Source organism: Capra hircus, chromosome 21, assembly GCF_001704415.2.
Source record: "Capra hircus breed San Clemente chromosome 21, ASM170441v1, whole genome shotgun sequence".
NCBI classification, from domain to species: Eukaryota; Metazoa; Chordata; class Mammalia; order Artiodactyla; family Bovidae; genus Capra; species Capra hircus.
In genome coordinates, this window is record NC_030828.1 from 46,973,079 (window position 1) to 46,999,762 (window position 26,684).

Here is a 26,684-nt window from a genome sequence, read left to right on the forward strand (position 1 = left end):
TTCAGTTTGGTAGCCATGAACTACATCTGGTCCCTGAGCACTTTAAATGTGGCTAGTACAAAAGAATATTTTAAATTTTATGTAATTTTAATTAATGTACAGTTAAATCTGAATAGCCACATATGCCTTCTGTGTATATATCAGTCAGAACAGCTCTAGGTAAAGATTCAGGACCTCAGATTAAGTTCAGAACTGGAATAGACCTGTTCAAATAAATTATAAAAATAAATTTGATAGGTGCAAAGGAATTAAGCAATAACTTCACTCTTTCCTGGAGGAAAAATCCACACTCTTCAAAGAAAGACAGCATAATATAGATACCTTTCAGTGAACCACCCACATTGACCACCATATAATTTAAAATACTAGAAGCAGATAAATATGAGCCACAGTCCAGAGAACATATAGTTAGCAGAAACAAATCTTGACATACTCAAAATATTGCAGATTCAGAACAGTGCTTTGAAGAAGTTATTCTAAGTTTTTTCCAAGACTTAAAGGAAAAGTGTTCCCAGTGTGTGAACTGCTGGGCAATATCAGCAAGGAAATGAAACTCTAGAAAGAACTTAATTGTAAAACTAAAATTGTAACATCTGATATGAAAACTTCAGTGGACATACTTAATAGTAGTTTAGAGACTGTACAGTAAAAGATTGGTGAGCTTGAAGACAGATCAGTAGAATTTATCTAACCTGGAGAAAAGAAGAGAATGATTAGAAAAGAATATAATCTCAGTGATCTGTGGAACAGTATCAAGTATTCTAACAATGTTTAATTTCCAGATATTTAGGGTTATTCTAGATATCTTATTCTTATGAATTTCTCATTTAGTTGTGAGCAGAAATATGCTCTATGATTTCAGTCTTTTCACATTTATTGTGATATATTTTAAGGTCGAGCATATAGTTTTTTCTTTCCATTGAGAAGAATGTGTACTAGGTCAAACTAAATGAAAAGTAAAAGTCAAGCCTTCTACAATGTTAAATAGTGTAAAAGAATGAAATTTGACCACTCATGCTATCTGAGTTCAAGACTTGCTCTAAAACTACAATAATCAAGACCATGCTTTGCACATGCACAAATCAGTAGAAGAGTATAGCAAGCCCAGAAACAGGTATCTATTGTGTGAAGTGTTAGTTGCTCAGTCATGTCCAACTCTTTGCAGCCCCATGGACTGTATAACCCACCAGGCTCCTCTGTCCATGGAATTCTCCAGGCAAGAATATTGGAGTTGGTAGCCATTTCCTTCTCCAGGGGATCTTCTCGGCCCAGGGATAGAACCTGGGTCTCCCTGTGTGGCAGGCAGATTCTTTACCAGGGAAGCCCCAGATCTTGTGTATAGTTCCTTAATTTTTTTTTTTACATTTTTAATAGATTTATTGAGATTTACATGCCATAGTAGTAGTAGTCTCAGTAGACACGCTCAGTCGTGTCTGACTCTTTGCAACCCCATGGACTTTAGCCTGCCAGGCTCCTGTGTCCATGAAATTTTCCAGGCCAGAATACTGGAGTAGGTTGCCATTTCCTTCTCCAGAGGATCTTCCCAACCCAAGAATTGAACCTGGGTCTCCTGCACTGCAGGCAGATTCTTTTCCATCTGAGCCACCAGGGAAGCCCTAAATACATTTAAAGTTATAATTCAGCATTTTTATTATTTTCATAGAGTTGTACGTTCTCAAAAATTTGGAACATTTTTATCAGCCCAGAAGAAACTTTATACCCATTATTAGTCATTCCCATTCGGTCCCACAAAGCACCCCTCCACCAGCCCTAGGCAACCTCTAATGTACTGTCTATCTCCATAGAGTTACCTGTTCTGGACATTTTATGTAGTGGAATCACACAAAATGTGATCTTTAGTGACTAATTTCTTTGACTTTATATAATGCATTTACAGTTAACCCATGTGTTAGCATGTATCAGTACTTTTATAGCTAAATTAATTCTTTTTAAATTGCCAAATAATAATATGGATATACTACATTTTGTTTGTCAGTTGATAGATAGTTTATTTCTACTTTGTGGTTTTTGCAAATAATTCTTCTCTGACTGTTAATTTACAACTTTTTGTGTGAACTTACTTTTTTTCACTTTCTTGAGAATATACCTGAAAATGGAATTTCTGTGTCATATGGCAACTATAACTGAAAATTGGGTCGTCTCTTCCCAACTGACATCATTGTAATGAGTCATGGAGATAGTCCAGGAAGGTCAACTAAATATGCCACTAATTTTCCTGCCAATTGAGAGTGTCAGATTGGTTGGGGGTTCATTTGGTTGCTGTAGATCCTTAATTGTTTTCTAGAATTTCCACAAAGCTTTAGTCCATATGTTGTTTACTTTTTGTTTCCATTGAGGAGCTTATTTTCCACCATCTTGCAGGTGTCATTCTGCTCATTGTCATTTCGATTTACATTTCCTAATGGCTACTGATACGGACTATCTTTTCTTGTGCTTATTGGCCATTTATATATGTTTTTTGAGAAATATCTATTTTGGTCCTTTGCCCATTGTTTAGTTATGTTTTTATTCTTCCTTTTGTTATTGAGTAGTAAGAATTCTTTTTGTATTGTAGATACAAGATTTTTCTTTTAAATCAGACACATCATTTATAAAATATTTTTTCCTTTCTGTGGGTTGTCTTTTCACCTCTCAATTATATGAGCAACCATGTGCAGCACACAAGTTGTTCAGTGTAGTCAAGTCCCATTTATTTTTTTTCTTTTGTTGTTTGAAGGCTTAGAAGGTTATGCTGAACCCAATATCACTAAATTTACTCCTGTTCTTCCCTAAGATTTTTATACTTTTATTTCTTACATTTAGATCTGTGATCAAATTTAATTTTTCTGTATGTACTAAGAAAGTTGTCTAACTTTATTCTTTTGCTTGTGACACATTTGACATCTGACCAAGGCATCAGGTCAGTCCACTGTGGAAGAATATATTTACAGCAAATAATGATGGAACAACAGCTCAGGATCAGTATAGAATTAAAAGGAACCTTAACTTTCTCCTCACACCATACTCAAAAATAAAGTCAAGGTGGATTATAAACTTGCACAAGAAAACTTAAACCTTAAAGATGTTGTAAGACACCAGGAGTAAATATCTTTATTACCTCAAGGGAGGTGAAGTTGTCAGAAAGGACAGAAAGAGCTCCAACCTTAGCAAAAACAAAAAAAAGTGACAAATTTAACATTGACAAAATTAAAAGCTAATGCTTATCAAAAGCCAACTTTAAGAATATGAAAGGTGGGACTTCCCTGGTGGTCCAGTGGCTGAGATTTCTGTGCTTCCAGTGCAGGGACCTGGTTCTGTCCCTGGTCAGGGGACTAGATCCCACATGCTGCAACTAAGAGCTCACCTGCCAAAGCCAAGTAAACAAACAACAAAAGGTAAGCCATAGCCTAGGAGAAAATATTTGCAATTCGTGTGTCTGACAAGGACTTGCATTAAGTATATTTAAATAATTCCCACAATTTGTGAATGAAAAGAACCCAAGAAAAAAATCGGTCAAATACTGGAAGAGAAGCTTCACAGATGTTCAGTGAACACACGAAAAGATTATTATAATTTGTGAATAGGGAAACACAAAGTTAAATGTGATACCACCTCACATACACAATGTCATCTGAAATTGAAAAGACCAACAACAGTAAATGTTGCTGAGAATGTATAGCAACTGAAACAAGGACCCATTGCTAATAGGAATGTAAAATGGAACAATCAGTTTTGAAAACTACTAGACACTTGAACAAGATATACTTTGTGACCTAGCAAGTCCATTTCTATGTATTTATCCAAGGAAAATGAAAAAAAAAATATATATATATATATAATGCTGTAAGAATTTTAGAGAAACATTTATAGGAGCTCATTTGTAATATTCAAATACTAAAGACAACTCAAGTGTCATTTCCTTAGTAAGAATATGGACAAATACATACAATTCCATACAATGGAATATTATTAATATTTTACACAAAAAGAATGACATTCTGATGCACACAAAAGCTTAGGTGACTCTCAAATACATAAGTTGATTGAAAGAAGTCAAAGGATTACAACTAAAGATTTTATTGTATTTTTACAAAGTTAAAAAACAAATGAAATTACTCATGGTATTAGAGAAAATTCCAAATATTCTTTTCCAGTGCTCAAGGACTTCTGCCAGTATTTAACTGGTGTTCTGTGAGAACTGCTGCGTTTATAGATGTATTCTTGATGTACCATGGAGAGAGTTTTACTCCACGTCCACCTACTCCTCCATCATCTTGTCAGCCTCCTCATGACACTATAAATCGGAACAATGGTAGCCTGTGGCTATGAATGGACTTCCCTGGTGGCTCAAATGGTTAAGAACCCACCTGCAATGCAAGAGACCTGGGTTCAATTCCTGGGTTGGGAAGATCCCCTGGAGAAGGAAACAACAGATTGGAAGCACCAAGACCTCTCTGGTGTGATGTAAATATTATATATATCATCATCCAAAGATTTTGCATATTCCTGTATTTTAAGTATAATTTTTTTTCAATTTTTATATTATGCTGCATTCATGCTTGTATGCTTATATGTATACAATAGCCTAAATATTGATTACTGGTATATACTTTTAATTTTAGATTGAAATTAATATGGAAAAATAAGAATTCTTTTAAAAAATTCACATCATTTATTCTTAAGCATGTATTATATAGCTTCAGTGAAGCAGGTGCTGGATTTGTCCCTGGGATTGTAGGTGGATGTGAGGGAGAATGACAAGCAGATGGTTGTAGATGAGACCAGAAAGGGCAGTGAATTCAGAGAGGGAAGGCGGGGATGGTATTCCTCAGGAGGGCTTCCCAGTGGGTCTGGTGTTGTGTGGATAAATCATATATGTACAAAAACTTGTGCAAAGGCATGAAAGTTGAAAGGAATATTCATATCTTGGGGACTGTGGATAATTTATCATGTCTAAACTAGAGCAGGTGTACAATTGAGGAGGAATGAGATACGATGCTTAATTTTAATTCTTCAAGCAATGGGAAAACCAATATGCAATATCAAGATAGGGCAAGTAGGAGTTAGTGTGATTATAGCTGTATTTTAGAAGGACCTTTCTGGAGTATTTGTTAGCTATGAGATGCAGCGTGAAAACACATGCATGCACACATATCCATTCTTTTTTTATTATTATTATTGGAGTATAGTTGATTAACCATGTTGTGTTTCAAGTGTATAGCAAAATGATTCAGTTAGGTATGTGTATACACATGTGTCTATTCTTTTTCAAATTCTTCTCCTATTTAGGATATTGCAGAATATTGATGCAGAGTCCCCTCTGCCGTAGAGTAGGTTCTTATGGGTTATCTATTTTAAATATACCAGTGCGTACATGTTAATCCCAAACTCCTAATCTATTCTTCCCTGCAACCTTCCCCACTGGTAACTATAAGTTTGTTCTGTAAGTCTGTGAGTCTTTTTCTGTTTTGTAAAGAAATTCATATGTATTTACTTTTTTACATACCACATATAAGTAGTATCATATGATATTTGTCTTTGTCTGACTTACTTCACTTAGGATGATAGTCTCCAGATTTATCCATGTTGCTGCAAATGGCATTATTTCATTCTTTTTGATGGCTAAGTAATATTCCATTGTATTTATGTACCGTGTCTTCTTTATCCATTCATCTGTTGATGGGCATATAGGTTGCCTCCATTTAGGTTGCATGTATGCTTTCAAACCATGGTTTTCTCCAGCTATATTCCCAGGAGTGGGATTGTTCGATCATATGGTAGGTCTGTTTTTAGTTTCTTAAGGGCCGTCCACACTGTTATTCATAGTGGCTCTATCAATTTATATTCCCACCAATGATGTAGAAGAATTCTCTTTTTTCCACACCCTCATTGCTATTTATTGTTTGTAGATATTTCTGTAGTGGCCGTTCTGACTGATGTGAGGTGGGATCTCATTGTAGTTTTGATTTGCATTTCTTGAATAATTAGCAGTGTTGAGCATCTTTTGATATGCCTCAGCCATCTATATGACTTCTTTGGAGAAATGTCTATTTATACCTTCTGCCCATTTTTTTTATTGTTGTATTTATGGTATATGTGTTGTATTTATGGTATTGAGCCACATGTGCTATTTGTAAATTTTAGAGACTAATTCACTGTTGACCTCATTGTTTGCAAATATTTTCTCCCATTCTTTGGATTGTCCTTTTGTTTTATTTATGGTTTCTTTTGCTTTCCAAAAACTTTTGAATTTAATTAGGTCCTATTTGTTTATTTTTTGTTTTTATTACTCTAGGAGATGGATTGAAAAATATACTGCTACAATTTATGTCAGAGAATATTCTCCGTGTTTTCCTCTAAGAGTTTTATAGTATGCAGTCACATTTAGGTCATTAATCCATTTTGAATTAATTTTTGTGTATGGTGTTAAAGAGTGTTCTGACTTCATTTTTTTCATGTGACTGTCCAGTTTTCCCAGAACCATTTATTGAAGAGACTCTTCTATTATGTGGTCTTGCCTCCTTTGTCATAGATTAATTGACTGTAGGTTATGGGTTTATTTCTGGGCTTTGTATCCTGTTCCAGTGATCTATGTTTCTGTTCTTGGGACTTCAGACTATACTGCAAAGATATACTCATCAAAGCAGTGTGACTAGCACATTCTTTTTTAAACTCTCTTGATGATAATTGATTTGTAGTCTGCTTTGAGAACTACCAGATTAGAGGATAATTTGAAAGGACTTGAGACTGAAGACATGACACTTGCTCTTACAGTTAATGAAAAAGTCAGAGGCTGAATGAAAGGCATGACATGGGGATAAAAAATAAAGCATGTTGAAGGAATAAGACTTCCTCCAACTTTAGAATGAAGATAGGAGGAAGCTTAAGATTACTTTCAGGTTTAGTAAGGATGATTGGTTAAATGCCATTTATAAGCAGGGAATATAGTAAAATAGGAAATACACATTTAATATCACCTATTTTTTAGGTACTCTGCTATGTAGCAATGAACAGAGACTTTGGGCTCTACTTTCTTGGAGTTTGCCGTTTATACAAAGTAGAAATAGATATTTTCATGTGAAGGCCTGATGATTTCAGATTTTTTGTATATTCATACATAAATATATTTGTTATATAACAGGTATAAAAATATGTGTATGTATGTGTGTGTATATATATATATGTGTGTGTATATTTGTGTATCCATATATATGTGTATATAGCTTTTATAGGGCCTTCATTTAAAACACTTCCAGTGTTAATAAAAGAATAGCAATTTTTCTGTTTCGTATTCCTAAAGAGAACATTATGATTTTAGATATAATGTTAGTCTTAGAATATGCTATTAAAAGTTGAAAAATAATTGCCTAGGTTTTTATCAATTTTGCTTAGGTTGAATGAACTGAGTTAAATGTAGTAATCCTGAATGGTAGCTAGTTCACCTTCCATTCTGATCTATGTTATGTATTTCCTTAAAGTTCATATTCTAAAACATCATTATCATTAACTTTTTCTGTAATTCTAGCTATTACATTGCTTTTACTATTTTCCTATGTGTATATATTATAAATTTTGTTGATAAACGGTTATTCTGCCTGCAATTGAATCCTCCTTATTAGTTGCATGAGTTTAAAGGAGGTATTTTTTACTCTCTGTTCTGTTTCCTTCTCTGCCAAATGGTAAAATATATAATCTATAGGGTCCACATGAAGATTGACTGATTTAATACATGTAAAGTTCTTAGAGCCTGGCACATACTGATTTCTCACTGAGGGTTGGTTGACTATCATTAATAACATGTGTTAACCTTTATCTTGAAATGGAGATGCAAATCATGATTTTTCAAATGAATATATTTTATGAATACGGCTAACAAAATAATCTTAAACAGTATTACAAAAATGATATTTTGATAGCATAGCTTACTAAATACCTATATACATGTTGACATCTTTTTAAGTAATTATGTTTACTAATAATCTTTTTACATTGTGATTTTAATCTTTTTGAGCCATTTAGTTGTTTAAAATGAGTATAAATTACTGTATTTGCTATTAAATCCTTATTTACTTTCACATGATGTTTTTGAAATGTTATATGTAAATATAATTAAGATATATGTGTATAAATATGTACAAACATGTCATTGTCTGGCATGTTGCCTGGTAATTGCTGGTATATTGCTTGATGAGTGTTTACTGAGTAATTTATGATTCGTCTGTATGTGTATGTGCGTGTGCACGCACACGGGTGTGTATGAGCTGTAACATAAGTGTTTTCAGAGACTCACATAATTATTGTTTTTCTTTTTTTATCTTTGTTTTTTTTTAAACTCTGAATATTGTATAAATTATTCATTTAACCAAACTGCTGATATTTTGCCAGGGCTTTGAAGAAGAAACAAGTTACCTTTTTGAATTGGAAAACTCTATTCCAAGTTATTTTGCTGTGAGAAAAGCATTCTAGTTATTATTTTTAAATCTAAAATGAAGTGTTGTTTTAAAATTCTCCTAAATGAAAAGGAATAAAGTTATTTATATAATCCTAAGTGCTTCCAAACATCTCAGCTCAAAGTTCATAATTCACATTGACACCAAAGTGTAGTTTCTGTTTTGACTGGAAGAGTCTGGTATTATTTTTTTGTCTGCAAGGGAAAGAGTTGTATAACATCCAAGTGGGAAGATGTTTGATTGTAATGCAATCAACATGATTTGTGAGTGAAAGCAGATTTTACAGGAAGAGAAATAGCAGCTGTTAAAATCCTAGACAGTATTAGAGAATTCTTTAAAAAAAAAACACTCTTTCAGGAAATAAACATAAGGTGAGACAGAATCATAGCAATATATTTTCTGTTTGATACAGTTCTTCACAATTCGGGGTAATGAGTAAAAGGAAATTACTGGTGAATATAATATCTTACAGTAAATATGGGTCAAATCCTTTAATCAAAATTTTTCATTAATTTTTTATATATTTTATGTGTTTAGTTCACTCATGTTACAGAATTAGTTTTGTTTGCGGGGGCAGATTTAATTCTTTTCTTTTTATTAGTAATACTATAGTGCGTAGAATCATGAGCCTCTGAGATCATTTCACCCTATTAAAACAGCTGTCCATCTTTTTTTATCTATATCCCCCACTTATTTACTACTCCTCGTTTTATCTTGCAGGGAATCCCAGACACAATGTCCTTTTTATCTGTAACTTTTATTGTGTGTCTCTTAAAGTTGTGGCATGTATATACCCAAGCACATGAGTGCATGCTCAGTCACTCAAGCGTGTCCAACTCTGCAACCCAGTGGACTGTAGTCCCCCAGACTCCACTGTCCATGGAATTTTCTGTGGCAAGAATACTGGAGTGGGTTGCCATTTCCTACTCCAGGGAATCTTCCTGACCTAGTGATTGAACCTGCATCTTGTGCTTTGGCAGGCGGTTTCTTTATCAGTGCCCCACCTGGAAAGCCCTAAAGATGTGGACTTTTATGTAAAACATACTTACAGCACAATTATCATACCAAAAATATTAACAGTTCTTTAATATTGTGAAACATTCAATTAGTTTTCAAATTCCAGTAGTCTCATAAATATCCTTTTCCTCTTTGTTTTGAATCTGTATCTAAAATAAGAATCACATCTTACGAATGATTGAATTGACTCTTAAGACTTAAAAAAATTTTCTTTTGAAATACAGTTGTTTTACAATGTTGTGTTAGTTTCTGCCATATAGCAAAGTAAATCAGCTATATGTATACTTATATCCCTTCTTTTTTGGATTTCCTTCCCAGTTAGGCCATCACAGAGCATTAAGTAGAGTTCCCTGTGCTATACAATAGGTTCCCATTAGTTACCTGTTTTATATATAGTAGTGTATATATGTCAGTCCCAATCTCCCAGTTCAGCGGCCCCCGCTTCCCACCAGGTGTCCATGTTTGTTCTCTACTTCTGTGTCTACTTCTGTTTGACAGATCAATTCATCTGCACCATTTTTCTAGATTCTACATATATGTGTTAATATATAATAGTTGTTTTTCTCTTTCTGACTGACTTCACTCTTTATGATAATCTCTAGGTCTATCCATGTCTTTGCAAATGGCACAATTTCATTGCTCTTTATGGCTGAGTAATATTCTTTTGTGTATACATACCACTTCCTTATCCATTCCTCTGTTGATGGACATTTAGGTTGTTTCCATGTTTTGGCTATTATATATAGTGCTGCAGTGAAACTGTGACAATATACAGATAGCATTTCATTAAGTTCCATGTAAGTATTAAAAAATTTTAAGTATAAAAAAATGTTTAAAAACCCTCCTAGGTCTTAATTTATGCATTAGAACTTTTAAGAACATTAATGTTTGGCATGATATGAACAGAGAAGATATTGTGTTATTTATTATTAATTGTGTCAGTTCAAAATGAAACTGTCTAAAACCGTAGAAGAAATTACATATTACTTAATTTAGGGACATTCTTCTTCCCTAGCACTTGTTTTGTTTCTTTTCATTCATTAAATTAGGGAAAATTATTAAACGCCTGAAAGTGTAGCACTTTGGGACACTTGCCACATTGAATGGTCCCTGGGCCTTATCTTCTGTCCCTCTTACACTGTGTGGCAGTGAATACTGAGCCCAAGTACAAAATGTGAATAAATGTCCTCAGCACAAAAATAGCTTTATTAAGCTATATTTATCTCTTTGGTTACAGTTTTTCATATAAACTTTGGTCTACAAGTACCCTTCCTCTCCCCTCCCAGTCTTTTCAGAAAGTGAGAAAACCTGTGAAGAAGAAAAATTTAGAGGAAACCAAAAAAGAAAGAAAGGAAACCTAAATAGTTACAAACATACCAGTTAATTAGGGATCGAAGACCAGGTATAGAACTCCAAGGCTAAAAACTTGAATTTTATTGCTCTTACAAGGGTTAATGATTGGACTACTTGTGATGGGACCAGACCCTTGCATGTATTTCCAGAATCATAGAAAGACCCCCTTTTTAGTATAAGAGAATCTAGGGGGAAAAAACCACTTGCTGGTTTAGGAAAGGACAAGGAGGTTTGTCTTTGGTCTTGACTGAGCAAAGGACTCAAGCATCCTGAGCAGTTAAAGGGTTGGACAGTCAGTGTACTAACCATCATGATGAGAATTCACAAACTAAGACATTTGCATAAACATCTGTGCTAGATGAGTAAAAACTTTGGGTCACCTTGCAAGAAACAAATGCAAAACCAGTCTGGACAATTCTTCCACACACAGGTGGACAAAACTTCTACAAAAAAGAATTCTCCATGTAAGGAAACAGTCTACTATGAAACACAATTAAAAGAGTTAGACCATTTAGAATTTGAGATAGTAGGAGAAAATGAAAGAGTTATGAAACTTGCGTGTTTAAACAAAGACATCATTAAGTAATACATACAAAAGAAGAGCACTATGAAAAGTAGACGGACAGAACTGAAAAAGAATACAAGGAAATATTTAGAACTGAAAACTAGTCATTGACATTAAAAGATAAGTGAACAGACAAAGGTATAGACAGAATTGAAGATAGAATCAGGAGTCTCAATTCACTAATGAATGATAGATGCTCAGAATTCACACAGAGAGAAATGGATATTAAAAGATATGAAAGGAAAATTAATAAATCCAATATATGACCTATAAGAGTTTCAAAATGGGAACTGGGTAACAATTCAAGATATAACAGCTGTGAGTTTTTTAGGTTTGAGAAGCATACAGAATATCTAAAAGATTTAAATAAATCTATCTCTTCGAATATAAAATGGAAGAACTCCAAAGTTAAACTACAAATTTTAAAGCAACCATTGAGTGAAGACAAACCTATACAAGAATGATTATTAGACTAATATTGACCTCACATTAGCAACAATAGATGCCAGATTGATACAGAACAGCATCTTCACAGTACTGAAGATAGAACTTCTGTTGTAACAGTTCTATCCAGTAAAGAGTGTCATGAAAACAAAATAATCACCTTTTCAGGCAGAATGTCTCACTAAGAGATTTTTAAAAGCTATGCCTCTGGAAAGAGGGACCTGAACCCAGAAGGAAAGCTCAAAGGGTTTGATAGGGGACTTACATCTATTCTTGTATTAATAGATAATTTTGTATAAGCTATTTCCAAAAATAAAATAAGTAAACTTTGTGAGGGTGATCCAACCTTGATAACAAAACTGGAAAGGATAGCTCAGAGAAGGAAAGATACAGGTCAGTTTCATTTCAGAATATGTACCCCACAATCTGATACATTAATATAAAATACTTGGAAACCCAATTAACATATTTTTCATATGCATATACACATTCAAATGGATATAAATGGATATGTAACAAAATGCATCTAAGTGGTTATATGATAGAAGCATTCCTTTTAAGGTCATGAGCAAGAGCGGAAGAATAACCACCAGTTTTTTTATTTTTGGCTACATCTAAAATACATCCAAAGTCCAACTGCTGCGCACTACCTCCACTGCTCCCTACCACCCTGGTCTGAGACACATCATCTCTCTCCTGCACTGCTCAGTAAACTCTCAGCTAGACTTCCTGCCTCTTGTCCTTGCCTTCCTTAGAATCTATTCTTTACACTGCAGGAGGAATGAGCCTATATTAATATGAGGCAGATCGTGGTACTTCTTTGTTCTAAACCCTCCAGCAACTTTCCCACACACTCAGAGTAAAAACCATGGTCTATAATATCTCAAGGCTCTTCTGATCTCATCTCCCAGTGTTCTGTCCCTTGCTTATTTCATTCCTGCTGTATTCTTCCCCTTGTTAACACTCGAAAATGCTGACAAGCTTCTACTTCGGAGCCTTTGCACTCAATTGTCCTTTTGCTTGAACCACTGCTTCCAAAGTTCTGAAGACTTACTTCTTTGTCTTCTTGGTATCTTTATTCAAGTATCTTTTTCTCAATTTAAATTTTCTCCTATTTAAAGTCATAAAAGATTTCCTTCCTACTCTTTTGGTATTCCCTATATTTCTTATCTATTTTTCTCCATAACATTTTCACCTTCTATCATACTATGTATTTCATTTATTTTATTGTCTCTTTTCCCATATGGAATATGAGTTCCATACGGTCGGGGATTTTTATCTGTTAAATGCCATTCCCCCACCATTTATAATTAAATCTAGCACAGGATAAGTGCTTAATAAATATCAATAAATAAGTGAATATCAAGAGTTTGGTAAGACTTTTTCTTTTAAAAGAATTTGTATGTTACTCAAAGTTGGGAGATACCGATACAGATTGCTGAATAATATTGAGATCAGGGGCAGAAAATATTAGAGTAGTAAGAAATGCTCATTTGGATTATGACTGCATCTTGATTTTGTATCATAATGATTTTTAATTCATTATGACAGCTAACACTTGCTGGTTAATGCAGAAGTAACTGTCTAATTCTCAAACTAATAGGTGTACTTACTTATTGGTTATTAAATATCCTCCTTTAAAAATAAACTAAGGAGTGATTTTTTAAAATATTTTACTGAACAATAGATTTAGTAATTTATTTCTTTACAAATCACCCTTGTATCATCATATGGTTTTAATATGCAGCATATCAGTTTTATATCCCATACAGTCATTGTGAAAATGTTTGACATATTCATATTAAGATCTCATTTTCAAATGATAAAACATTTTAACGATTTTTTGAATGTAGATGCTTCTGTTAGTTCACTTATGCTTTTGTTTATCATTTCCTTTTTACTTACATTTTTATGTATTCCCAATAGGTCTGTGTCATTTCACATCTATTTTATCACTTGTTTTACATACAAGTAAGGTTTAGTCAAAATAGGATTAGAAACAGTTGTTTCCAAGTCACGTAGCATTCTGTGGCTATTGTTTTTTCTGAACTGTTTCTTTAGATAGTTCTAAAAATATGAAAATCTCATATATATTTTTATGATAATTTTTATTTTAAAAATTAATAAAAGTTCCTCACAGAATATTATATTGCAGTTTATTTAGAACCTACTATCATTTTTAGAAGTATACTTTTAATTCAGCCAGCAGATACACAGTGAAAATCATTTGGTCAGTGAAGAAAATAATATTAAATGTACTTTAATCTTAATTTTACAAGAAATAGGTATTTTTCTAATTTATATGATAGCATTTAGATTAATAAAAGTAGAAACTGAAAATTGCAATTGGATGTGCCAGAGCACTGTACGCAGTATTATTTTGTTCATTTTCAACAGTGCTTTTAACTTACTATTCTTATTGCAAAGGATACTTTGTCTTTTAGAGAGTAAGATGGTATTATTTACATCAATTCATGTGGGTTTGTGAAAAAAATGCCGTGACTCCTTTACTTAATGGGATTCTTTCCCTGTGGCAGTGCAAACGGCTAGAGCAGGAGCTTCATCATCTGAAAGAGCAGAAGCAGACTTCAGCAAACAACATGAGACATCTGACTGCTGAAAACAATCAGGAACGTGCATTGAAGGTAAATCTCCATTCCTTCTTGCAGGCAAATTAAGGTTGTAAGCCCTTGGTGCCAGCTTTCTGTGCTGCATATATCAGTTGTGTACATTTCAGCAGCAGTGAGCTGTGGTGTTTGCCAACAGCCCCTTCTTTAAACACAGATACAGCACCCTTCTGTCACGGTATTATTTTATTTCGTGTATGTGTACATGAAAACAACATATTTTCTGAATTTCAAGTGGTGGTATATTAATAACTTTAGGTTCATGCTCATTGTGTTTGTGATTTCAAAGTACGTTGTTACCTTTAGTAGTTAAGAAAAAGTGGCCACTCTGAAAGAAAAAAATATATAATGGGCTTTTTCTTTGCATCAATAATTATTATAGTAATTTTCTAAATGACTTATAATATTAGTGTCCCACAGAATTGACACTCCTTGAAAGGTACATGAATATGTTTGGGAATTGAAAGAATGCTTAAAATGTTACCTACAGCAAAAAGTGAAAGAAAGAAAATATATTCTATTAGAACTTGAGACAAGTAGAGTATATATCATGACAAAAGTTCTGTTTGATTTTAGTATAGATCCTATAGTTATGCAAAAGGACATTATTTCAATTTAACTAATTATCTTGTTTTCTTTTTTTTTCTTGTTTTCCTAAGATATTTTTCATTCTCTCTTTTGTCTTTGCCCTGGTTCCTAGCATAATGCCTGTGACATAATAGAGGCCCCTTCCCTCAGGGTGCTTACGTTCTCATTAATGGGTTAAAAATAAAAACACAGCATAGCCACAGGAAACAAAACGTTCATCGTTGTTGTTAATGGCACAGTTAAAGAAAGACGTGCTGTCAAGAAGATTGTATTGTACTTTGTTGTCTTAAATTCGTTTCTTGCTGCAGATGACAAAAGAACATCATGTCATTAGAAGGGTAAGTCAGTAAACCAGAATCATCAATCAGCATTGAGGAAAATGGTGACATTTGATGTGGAAATATTTTTAATCTGTTTATGAAGTATGAGGTTTGGTTGAAGACGGATTTTTCTACAAAGTAAATTTAGCTTCATTCTCAGCAGTGTGTGTGTGTAATAACTTTGCTATTACTATTTAATGTACTTTTCTTTTTTCTCTCAAATTTATAGATAGACCAGAACAATAAATGGGAAAGAAAAGAATTGTAGATTGCTATGATTATTTTTCAATTACCCCAAGGAATTTTCTATTGTATGAGTAAAATTAAGCATATAATTACTTAGATGTATATTTGCAAATCAAAGGTAACATTCTTTTAGAGAGAGCCTCCATCATGAGTGTTAGTTTATCAGCCTTAAGGGACAGGTATTATGTGCTCTGTTTGATATGGCTATCAGTATTTAAAATAGGACCTAAAATAAGAATTCTAGTTTGTTAAGTTAATAATAATTGCATGATCTTTATTCTGGCATTTTTGTTTGTGTATTTATGTTAAATTGAACTAAATGATAGCTACTATGTGTGGAGAGAAAAAGATGCATAGTTCCAAGAGATTATTAAAATTAGAAGGCAAATTGTAGATCAAAAGAAACCCGTAAATTCAACACAAAATAAAAATAAACTCCCATAAAATCATTCTTTAGTTATCTTGTGCCATAATTCCTCATAGAAAACCTTTAAGTTTATTACAAAAATTAGGTCATTTATAATATATCTTGGAGAAGGCAATGGCACCCCACTCCAGTACTCTTGCCTGGAAAATCCCATGGATGGAGGAGCCTGGTAGGCTGTAGTCCATGGGGTCACTAAGAGTCAGACACGACTGAGCGACTTCCCTTTCACTTTTCACTTTCATACACTGGAGAAGGAAATGACAACCCACTCCAGTGTTCTTGCCTGGAGAATCCCAGGGATCGGGGAGCCTGGTAGGCTGCCATCTATGGGGTCTCACAGAGTCGAACACAGCTGAAGCGACTTAGCAGATAATATATCTGCTTTATTCTGAATCATGTTTTAAAAATTTTTCTTACCTTTCTGGGTCTTTATTCTTCATTTGGTTCTTTTATTATTACACTTCATATCTTTAAATTGCCGTATAAGATATGGATAATAATAAGTTTATTACCAAGCTGTTTGGTGAACAAACTTTCTCCTTTCTAAGCAATATGCTTATCTCTTAAAATACATTTACAGGTGTCATTTTAAAAAAATGTTAACTGGCAATATTTGGCTAGTATCTAATGATGTTGAGGAAGAATTTTTAAACAGAATCTCTGTCTCTAGTAGATTTCAGTCTGCCAATAATATTTCTAGTATTTTAACATAAGTGGTACTATTATTAATATCACTGATAAAGGTAATATAAATTTGAATCAGATGATAGCTGAATTTTTTGTGCTTTATTACATTGCATTATGCTGTAATTCTTAAAGGAAGCAGTCCTCCAGATATGTTGGAAAAAAATCAAAGTTGATGGTTCTACATTACATAGAACTTTCCAAAGTGATGACTGTGGGAAATAACATGATTCTTATACATGGATATATTATATGTGGATACTTTTTAGTAATCTAGTACCATTTGAATGATATCTTTGTTTATCCTAATAACCAGGAAATACTTAGTAAATTATTTTTTGTGATAAAGCATAAAATAAGAATTTTCTTGATCCTTAAATGCATTGTTTTTGAAGTAGTATAGAATGGTGGTGATTCAGTCACTAAGTCGTGTCTGACTCTTGCGACCCCAAGGACTATAAGCCTGCCAGACTCCTCTGTCCATGGGATTCTCCAGGCAAGAATACTGGAGTGGGTTGCCTTTTCCTTCTCTGGGGAATCTTCCCAACCCAGGGATCGAACCCTGGTCTCCTGCATTGCAGGCCGATTGCTTACTGACTAAGCTACAAGGGAAGTCCAATCATGGAATATATACTAGCTAAATTTGGTAGCTTGACACTGTTTCCCTACTTTTACAATATTTAAAATTTTCCCTAATAATAAGTAGAACACAGTGATACATATAGGATGAAAGGCTAAATTTATACTGATACTAATCTATACCCTGAAAGTTACATAAATTAAAAAGATAGTTTATTCCTTCATTTAAAATAAATTTTATCCACTATTAAATTTATTTCTTGATGAACACAGTTTTGAATATCTAATGATTTTAAAGTAAATTTAGATTAGCCATAAATATTCAGGCATTAGATTTAATAAGAAATGTCATATAAACTGCCTTTCTTTCCTGTTTGATTTCATTCGCTTCCCTTGTCACATATCTTTAACCTCCTACAGTTGGACTTCACCACTGTAATTCCATTGAAACACACTCTTTCTTAAATTATATGTAACCTCTGATGGTTAAACCCATGAAACTTATCATTTCATATCCTGCTTAATATCCCAGTAAGCCTAACTGGAACACATTTTCATCTCACTGGCCCCTGCCCTCATGAATTACCTTCCTGTAGTTCTTTGCTTTCATATCCTTATCATTTTTCTTTTCTTTGATTGTTATTCTTTAGCTTGTACCTTTTTTCTACCAGTTCCTAAAGTATAAACACTTCCCTAAGTTATGTGATTAGTCTCCTACTTTTTGTTTCTTAAAAAAAAAAAAAAAACACAGATTTTTTTTATTTTAGAGAAGTTTTAGCTACACAGCAAAATCAAACAAACTAGAACTCCTTCACACTCACTGTTCCATACGTTCAGATGCCCTCAGCATCCAGTATAGGAAAGGTACATTTGTTGCAGTCCATGAACCTACATCAGTGTAATCCACAGTCTGTAGTTTCCGTTAGGGTTCACTTAGACTTTGATGCTGGGAGGGATTGGGGGCAGGAGGAGAAGGGGACGACCGAGGATGAGATGGCTGGATGGCATCACTGACTTGATGGACGCCAACTCTGAGTGAACTCCGGCAGCTGGTGATGGACAGGGAGGCCTGGCGTGCTGCGATTCATGGGGTCGCAAAGACTCGGACACGACTGAGTGACTGAACTGAACTGAACTGAGAGTTGTACATTCTGTTGATTTTGAGAAATGTAAATAAATATTTACTAATATCATTGTAGTATTACAGAAGAGTTTCACTGTGAAAAAGTATACAGAAGAGTTTCACTCTAAAAGTCCTCTGCATTCCACCTATTTATCCCTCCTTCACCTCAGCACCTACCAGCCATTAATCATTTTACTGTGTCCATAATTTTGTTTTTTCTAGAATGTCATGTAGTAGTTCTGTGCACATTGGTTTCTTTCACTTAATAATAATCATTTAAAGTTTATCCATATCTTTTGATGGCTTTATACTTCATTCCTTTTTAGAACTGAATAAATTTCCATTATTTGAATATACCACAATTTATTTATTCACCCACCTATTGAGGCACCTTTTGGTTGCTTCCAAATTTGGGCATTTATTTCTAAATAAATCTGCTGTAAGCATCCACATGCACGTTTTTCTGTGGATGTAAGTTTTCAACTCATTTTGGTAAATGCAAAGAACTACGATTGCTGAATTGTATGCTAAAAGTATTTAGTTTTTGAGGAGATGCCAAACTGTTTTCCCAAATGGCTATACCATTTTGGATTTGCTAGTTATGAATGACAGTTTTTGTTACTCCATCTTCTTGCCAGCAATTGCTGTTTTGTTTATTGTAGGCTTGTCTTTTCTAATTTCATTCCTGCAACATCATCTGTCGTTTGTGTCCTAACGACTGCTTTGTCTGCCCTTCCACTTGGATATCTTAGTGTCTCCTTTACTTCAGTAAACTTGAAACGAAATCCTGAATTTGACTTCCTAAGTCCTCTCTTCAACCTGGGAGGAAGTCAGGACCTGAGCCAAACACTATTGACTCTATAACTTAACATTTATTCTCAGTTATATTCTCCTTTGTTTGCCTTTACAGCTTTATAGAAGCTGGAAAAGTTAAACACTTTGTAAGCTTTTCTTTCTGCCAGTGAGACATAAAAGGAATTCTACAGCAGGGATGAGAGAAGAAGGAAGAATCTCAATTTTATAGGTGTGAAGTTGGGGCCTCCTAGGTGGTGCAGTGGTAAAGAATCTGCCTGCTGATACAGGAGACAGAGATGTGGGTTCAGTCCTTGGGTCAGGAAGAGCCCTGGAGTACAGAATGGCAACCCGCTCTAGTATTCTTGCCTGAAAAATTCCATGGACAGAGGAGCCTGGCGGGCTACTGTCCATGGAGTCGCAAGGAGTCGGACATGTACAACTGAGCACTCTTACACACAAACACACAAATGCCAAGAGAAAAGTATGTTTTTATCAGTTAGTCATGTCTGACCTTTTGCGCCACCATGAATGACAGCCCACCAGGCTCCTCTGTCCGTGGAATTCTCCAGACAAGAACACTGGATTATTCTTGGAAATACTTCTCCAGGGGAACTTTCCAATCCTGGGAGTGAAACTGGGTCTCCTGCCTTGCAGGCAGATTCTTTACTATCTGCCTGACCAGGGAAGCTGGCCTTTAACATCATTGAGCCTTTTAGCAAGTGAGCCACTTGGAGAACTTTTAAGTCCCTATGTGGTCATCTATACCCTGACTTATTTTTCTAGTGACATAATGCTATATATTTTAAATCATTCTTAACAATTTTCTATTTACTTACAGATTGATTAGTTTGTTTTTATTTAGTTGTTCAGTCATGTGTGACTCTTTGCAACCCCAAGGACTGCAGCACACCAGGCTTCCCTGTCTTTCACCATCTCTGTGAGTTTGCTCAAACTCATGTCCATTGAGTTGATGATGCTATGCAACCATCTCATCCTCTATCACCTTCTTATCCTCCTTTTGCCCTCAGTCTTTCCCAGCATCAGGGTCTTTTCCGATGAGTTGGCTGTTTACTTCAGGTGGCCAAAGTATTCGAGCTTCAGTGTCAGCATCAGTCCTTTCAATGAATACCAGGGTTGATTTCCTTTAGAATTGACTGGTTTGATCTCCTTGCTGTTCAAGGGACTCTCAAGCGTCTTCTCCAGTACAACAGTTCAAAAACATCAATTCTGTGGTGCTCAGCCTTCTTTATGGTCCAACTGTCACATCCATATATGACTACTGGAAAAACCATAGCTTTGACTATACGGACTTTTTCAGCAAAGTGATGTCTCTGCTTTTTCATATGCTGTCTAAGTTTATCACAGTTTCTTCCAAGGAGCAAGCATCTTTTAACTTCCTGAGGGCAGTCACCATCTGCAGTGATTTTGGAGCCCACGAAAATGAAGTCTGTCACTGTTTCCAATTTTTCCTATTTGCCATAAAGTGATGGGACCTGATGCTATCTTAGTTTTTTGAAAGTTGAGTTTTAAGCTAGCTTTTTCACTCTTCTCTTTCACCTTCATCAAGAAGTTCTTTAGTTCCTCTTAACTTTATTGATCAGTTAACATCTATTAATTAATGGTATTGCCATACTCCTAGCCTAATATGTAATTGACATACTCTTCATATCCTTTCAAGCTCTCACCTACTACACAGTGACAGAACATCCAGTCCTGTCAATTCTGCAACAGTGATTTCTTTTCTATTTTACTCTCCTTTGTATTATCATGCCTTGACTTTATTTCAAGTTCATGATCCAGAAGGTAATAGTACCTTCCAATCTAACTTTTTTCCCCTCAGTTTCTCACCTTTGTAATCATTGTCACACTTCCATTAGCTGTCATTCTAAAACATGTGACACTTTTCTACCCCAAAACCTTTAGTAAGTCTAACATTTTCAGCAATGAAAGAAGACATATATTCTGAATAACCTTCTTGATAAAAACAGTAAAAAGGATGCCTATTACTTTAAGAATATTTTACAAAATTACTGAGAAGACAAGGAATCTGAAAAGGCTTAAAGCAACATGGAAATAGAAAAACAAATGAACAAACATGGGAAATAAGTGATTGCCTGAAGTCATCTTGCACCCTCAGTGCATTTGTCAAATGGTGGTGAATTTGAACTTTGAATTTTAAGGGCTAAAAGGACAAGACAAACAGAAAACAGAGCCCAGGGCCTATTTAAACCAGAATGTAATGAAGATCTTTTCCTGAAGCTGGTATCTTAGATGGTCACACCATCACTGTTTAGGTGAACAAGAGTCAAGCCCTTCATGCAAAATATGAAAGTAAGAAAACTTGATTTTCTTACTTTGGAGAAGCTTACTGTGGAGAAGCTCACAAAAAGTCTCAAGAATTCATCTTCTACAGCTAGCTTCACGGCTGGTTTAGAATCACACCTGTTGCCTGAATTCTTGCTCTCTGACTTCCTGACAGTAATAATGGTATAATATCTTAAATATGCTAAAAGCAAAAGGGGGACTAATTCCTTAAATGTACAGAGAGAAAGCAGCTATTAACGATTGGATAAATAAAAGAACTGCAGTTGCTTTTCATTGTTTGGTTTCTGCTATACAACAACATGAATCAGCCATGGATATACCTATATCCCCTCTCTCTATAACTTCCCTCCCACCTCCCACCCCTCTAGGTTGTTAGAGAGCCCTGGTTTGAATTCCCTGAGTCATATAGCAAATTCCCATTGGCTATCTATTTTACATATGGTCATGTATATGTTTCCATGCTACTCTCTCCATTTATCCCACTGTCTCCTTCCTCCCTACTCTGCAAGAATTTGTGGTCTTGAATTATTTCAAAATAATACATTGTTAAACATTTTTATATGTTCATTGCAGCCAGTGAAAAAGTGCTAAGATACGTAAAGGAAATGTTAATAATATTTCCTGTCCTCTCTCACAGTTTCTAGACCTGCCAAATTAATCTTGACTAGGAATTGCAATAGATACCCTGCTTGACTTTTACCTAATTTTAATGAGAATGGATTCTACGTTACACCAACTAGTTGTCACACTTACCATGGGATTTTATATTTCCTTTCATAATTTAGAGTCTCACCTGAATAGTTCCAGTATATGGATCATCTCTGAGTCTGGTTTTGTGGTTGCTTTGTCTTTTGACGTGTTTGTTGTTTTGCTTTTACTTTTCGTGTATCTCATAATTTTTTCTTTTTTAAACGCTAGACATTGCGGGTAGAATGGTGCTGCTTCTATCAGGCCAGTAGTGTGGGTGTTGAGTTGATCTACTCAGGAGTTGATCTGGATTTGGGTTTTGTTGTTATGATTACTGTTAGTGCATCCTAAGTTTCAGGTTGTTCTCAGAATGGATTGCTGTTGGCCTTTTTCTAAGGGTAGAAGTGCACTGGAGGACTTTCTCAGTGTTTATCTTCCACCCTTCATTTTCAGCTGATCCTGTGTACTTACACCTCGAGGGTATCTCACTGTACACTCCTGCGCTTATCTAGCATTTGTATGCTGATTTTTACCATCTGGTGCTGAAGAACTGAAGAGTTTTTCTGCTTCTATCTTACACAGTCCCTTTGTGATTGGACTTTGGGGTCAGGCTTTCTCAGGATTCCTCTCCATGGGAGCCAAACTCTGACTTGTATCTGTGACAGGTATTGTAAAAGAGAGACATTCATGCCCCTCTCTCAATGTAGAATCTACTTATCTAATGATATTGATTTAGGGTCCTGGGCCTGGATCTATTTCTTGCTGCTCACCCAGGAATAGAAAGAATTCTTTCTTCTACCACTCCCAAGCAGAGTGTGTGTGTATGTGTGTGTGTTTTTTTCCTGTGTCCTGAAGTTTACTGTCCTTTTAGCTGTGTATGGCTTTTGATCTGTTTACAGAAAGGGCTGGTGTTGGGATAGAGGGGTGGGGTGGTTTGTTCCTTTCCATAGCAGCAGTTCCCTCCCCAACATCCCCTGCATGCCTGCATCACTGAGGGAAGCTCTCTCTGGTTTTCTACCCTGTCCTTAATATTTCTCATGAGCACCTGGTGGAGATCTATGGGGAAATATCTACCCGTAGGTGCAAGTCCCCTTTTGTCAGGAATTTCCGAAGATTCTTTGTGATAGCTAACCCTTCTTCCCGTGCTCTACTCTGAGTCAACTAGACTGTTGTATCCCATTTGCTTTGCATGCTTCTCCCTCCTTGAAGTTAAAACTGGTGTTCTGCTGAGCTTAGTTGTCTCATGAGCTCAAGAAAAGGTATGGCTTTGTGCCTTATTCAGCTTTTCTTACTGTAAAAGTGGAGTGACAGCTTGTTCCAGCTTTCTGCAACCTAGGCATAAGCATTACATCTACTGTTGGACTTTGATATTGTTTTGTCATATTTAAGTAGCTTCTTTCTAGAAGTTTTTAAAAGTTCTTATTAGTAGATGTATTTTATTGAGTTCTTGGATGTTGAACAACTCCTTGAATAAACTGTTGGATTTGTTTTGTCATTGTTTTCGGGAATTTTAAAAATTATAATTGTCTGCCCTCATATAGTGGAGAAGGCAGTGGCACCCCACTCCAGTACTCTTGCCTGGAAAATCCCATGGACGGAGGAGCCTGGTAGGCTGCAGTCCATGGGGTCGCTGCGGGTCGGACACGACTGAGCAACTTCACTTTCACTTTTCACTTTCATGCATTGGGGAAGGAAATGGCAACCCACTCCAGTGTTCTTGCCTGGAGAAACCCAGGGATGGGGGAGCCTGGTGGGCTGCCGTCTATGGGGTCGCACAGAGTCGGACACGACTGAAGTGACTTAGCAGTAGCAGCAGCAGCCCTCATATAGTACGTAACTGAGTGTCAAGTACTCTTACTCCATATAGTAGTAAGGAATTTACTTAGAGTGGTAAAGTATTTAGACCTTTGAGATAGCAGGTACAGCTGTTTCTAATTTTATAGGGTAATAAACTAAGCAACACGTGTTAATTAATGTGACCCATGTTAGGAGTAGTAGTTAGAGTTGTACCTTAGGTCTGAACCAAGGCTATTGATCTCCAAAGTTCATGTTCTCGAATATAAATGAAAATTACCTGTTTTGTTTGTTAGTGAGTGTGGATTTTTTCCCATATATTCAGGGATTATATGTGAGAATATAAATAGTCAGGTGTATTTGTTCATGTTTTTTGTCATTTTTTTCTGTTGGTTTTTCTTTGCTTTCTTTTGGTCCTTTGTCCATCAGTCTTGTGGTTTTGTTTTGCGCCGTTTTGTTTCGTTTTGCATCTTACAGCTTTATTGATAAGTATTTCATATACAATAAAATTCACTTGTTTACAGTTTACAATTCAGTGTTTTTTGGTGTATTTGTATATTTGAGCAGCTATAACATAACCACAATAGTAATTTTAGAACATTTTCAACATTCACCTAAAACATCCTGTACATTTTTAACTATCATTCCTCATTCCTGCTAACATCCTCTCCTCAGTCCCAAGCAACCACTATGCTACTTTCTATTTCTATAGATTTGCCATTCTGGAGATTTTTTATAAGTGAAATTATAGGAAATGTGATTCTTTGTGACTGGCTTCTTTCACTTTACATAATATTTTCAAAGTTTATTCATATTATAGCATGTATCATCCTTCCTTTTTCTTTGATGTATAATCGTTTTACAGATATACTATAATCTGATGATCAGATTATTAGCTGATGGACATTTAGGTTAAACATTTAGACCTTTGACCAATTTTTAATGAATTTTTAGGTATTGTATAAGGTAGGAGTCCAAATACTTTCTTTACATGTGTGTATCCAGTTTTCTCTGCACTATTTGAAAGACTGTTTTCCTCCCTACAGAATTATCTTGACGCCTTCTCAAAAGTCAGTGATCATAAATACAAGAGTTTAGCTCAGGACTCTTAGTTCTGTTCTGTTGATCTAACATATCTGTCTCTATGATGGTACCACTCTGTTGATCACTAGCTTTGTAGTAGGCATGTCATCTAGACCTGAGTTCTTCAGTTTGTTTTGGCTTATTTGGCTGCACCTGTTTTGATGTTAATGTTACTAGCTTAGTGAATGACCAAAATTTCTGCCTTCAGCTGTCATCTTGGCAAGTTTAAAATTGCATGAGAATGATCTTAAGTATTAAATAGAATCAAATTTAAAAACCATGTACTCTTGGTAACTTTTTATTACAGTGAATTTGTAAATTGCTTTTTCAATAGTTTCACTATATTTATCTAGTTTTTGTTTTTCTTAAGTCAGTTTTGTTGGTCTGTATTTTTTTCTAGGAAATACCCTTTACACGTCTCAGATTTGATATTATAGAATTGTAGATAATTTTCTCAGTTTTTGAATTTCTTCTGTTTCTCTGTGTTTACTCTTTCATCTGTATTGTGTCATATATCTGCTTTCTCTCTCCCTTTCTCTTTTTTCTTATAAAGTCTTTCCTGGGCTTTATGCATTTTATTTTCTTTTAATAAATTCTTGGTTTTACTTCTCCTTTCAACTTGATAAAGTTTCCATTTCTGTTTCCCTTTTCACGCTTTATTCCATTTTATTCTGATTTTTATAAGTTAATTAGCTTATCTCAGTCTTTTTTTAAAAAATAAAATTGTAAGGCTATACACTTTACTCGACTATAAGTCTAGCTATGTCTATAGTTTTGGGAGGGATCAAATGTTCATTTTTTTCACGAGTTGGTTCTGATTTTTTTTTGTTTGACCCAGGATAATTTAGAGAATATAATTTAAACTCTTATTTTTAAAATGTATTAATGTTTTATTTCTTACTGTGTAAATAATCCACTTTGAAAGATATCATTGACTAAATAAATAAATTACAGTCTCTGTTCAGTGTATGAGGTCAGTATATATTCAGTTGAACTCAATTTATGCTTCCACTATAATTGCATTCTTACAATTTTCTCATATTGCTAGGAATTTCTTGCTTTATACATTTGTCTGCTCTATTCTTTGTTATATAGATATTTATAACTCTCTTAGGCTATGCATATACATCATTATATTCTGTTCCTTTTCATACTGCTTACAGCTTCATACCTTTAAGTATACGTTTCTGATATATGTATTAGTGCCATTATCTTGGTTCATTCCGACTGCTATAACCAAAATATCACAGACCAAGTACCTTATAAATAGCAGATATTTATTTCTCACAATTTTGGAGGCTGGAAAGCCCAAGATCAAGATACCAGTATGGTAAGGATCTGGTAAGGGCCTTCTCTTTTTTTCATAGCTGGCACCTCTCACTGTGTCTTCTGGTGGCGGAAGGGCAAGGGATTACTGTGGGGTCTACATCAATACCAAGAACTCTCTATACTCATGACCTAATCGCCTCCCATTTTAAAGGTCACCTTTCTAATACCATCATCTTTAAGGGTTAAGATTTCAGCATTGAAATTTTGGAGTGACAAAAATTCAGAGCATAGGAACTAGTTTTTCTTTC

At 34.8% G+C, this 26,684-nt stretch overlaps 1 protein-coding gene across 5 annotated transcripts in view; it reads left to right on the forward strand.

Moving 5' to 3' along the window:
- The window catches only part of MIPOL1 (mirror-image polydactyly 1), a 299,801-nt gene that overhangs the window by 127,696 nt on the left and 145,421 nt on the right, over positions 1 to 26,684 (forward strand). For all 5 annotated transcript variants that reach the window (XM_018066479.1, XM_018066478.1, XM_018066480.1 and 2 more), the window contains one exon: positions 14,367 to 14,474. In XM_018066479.1, the coding sequence (XP_017921968.1) occupies positions 14,367 to 14,474 (108 nt within the window). The remainder of the gene's footprint in view (positions 1 to 14,366; positions 14,475 to 26,684) is intronic.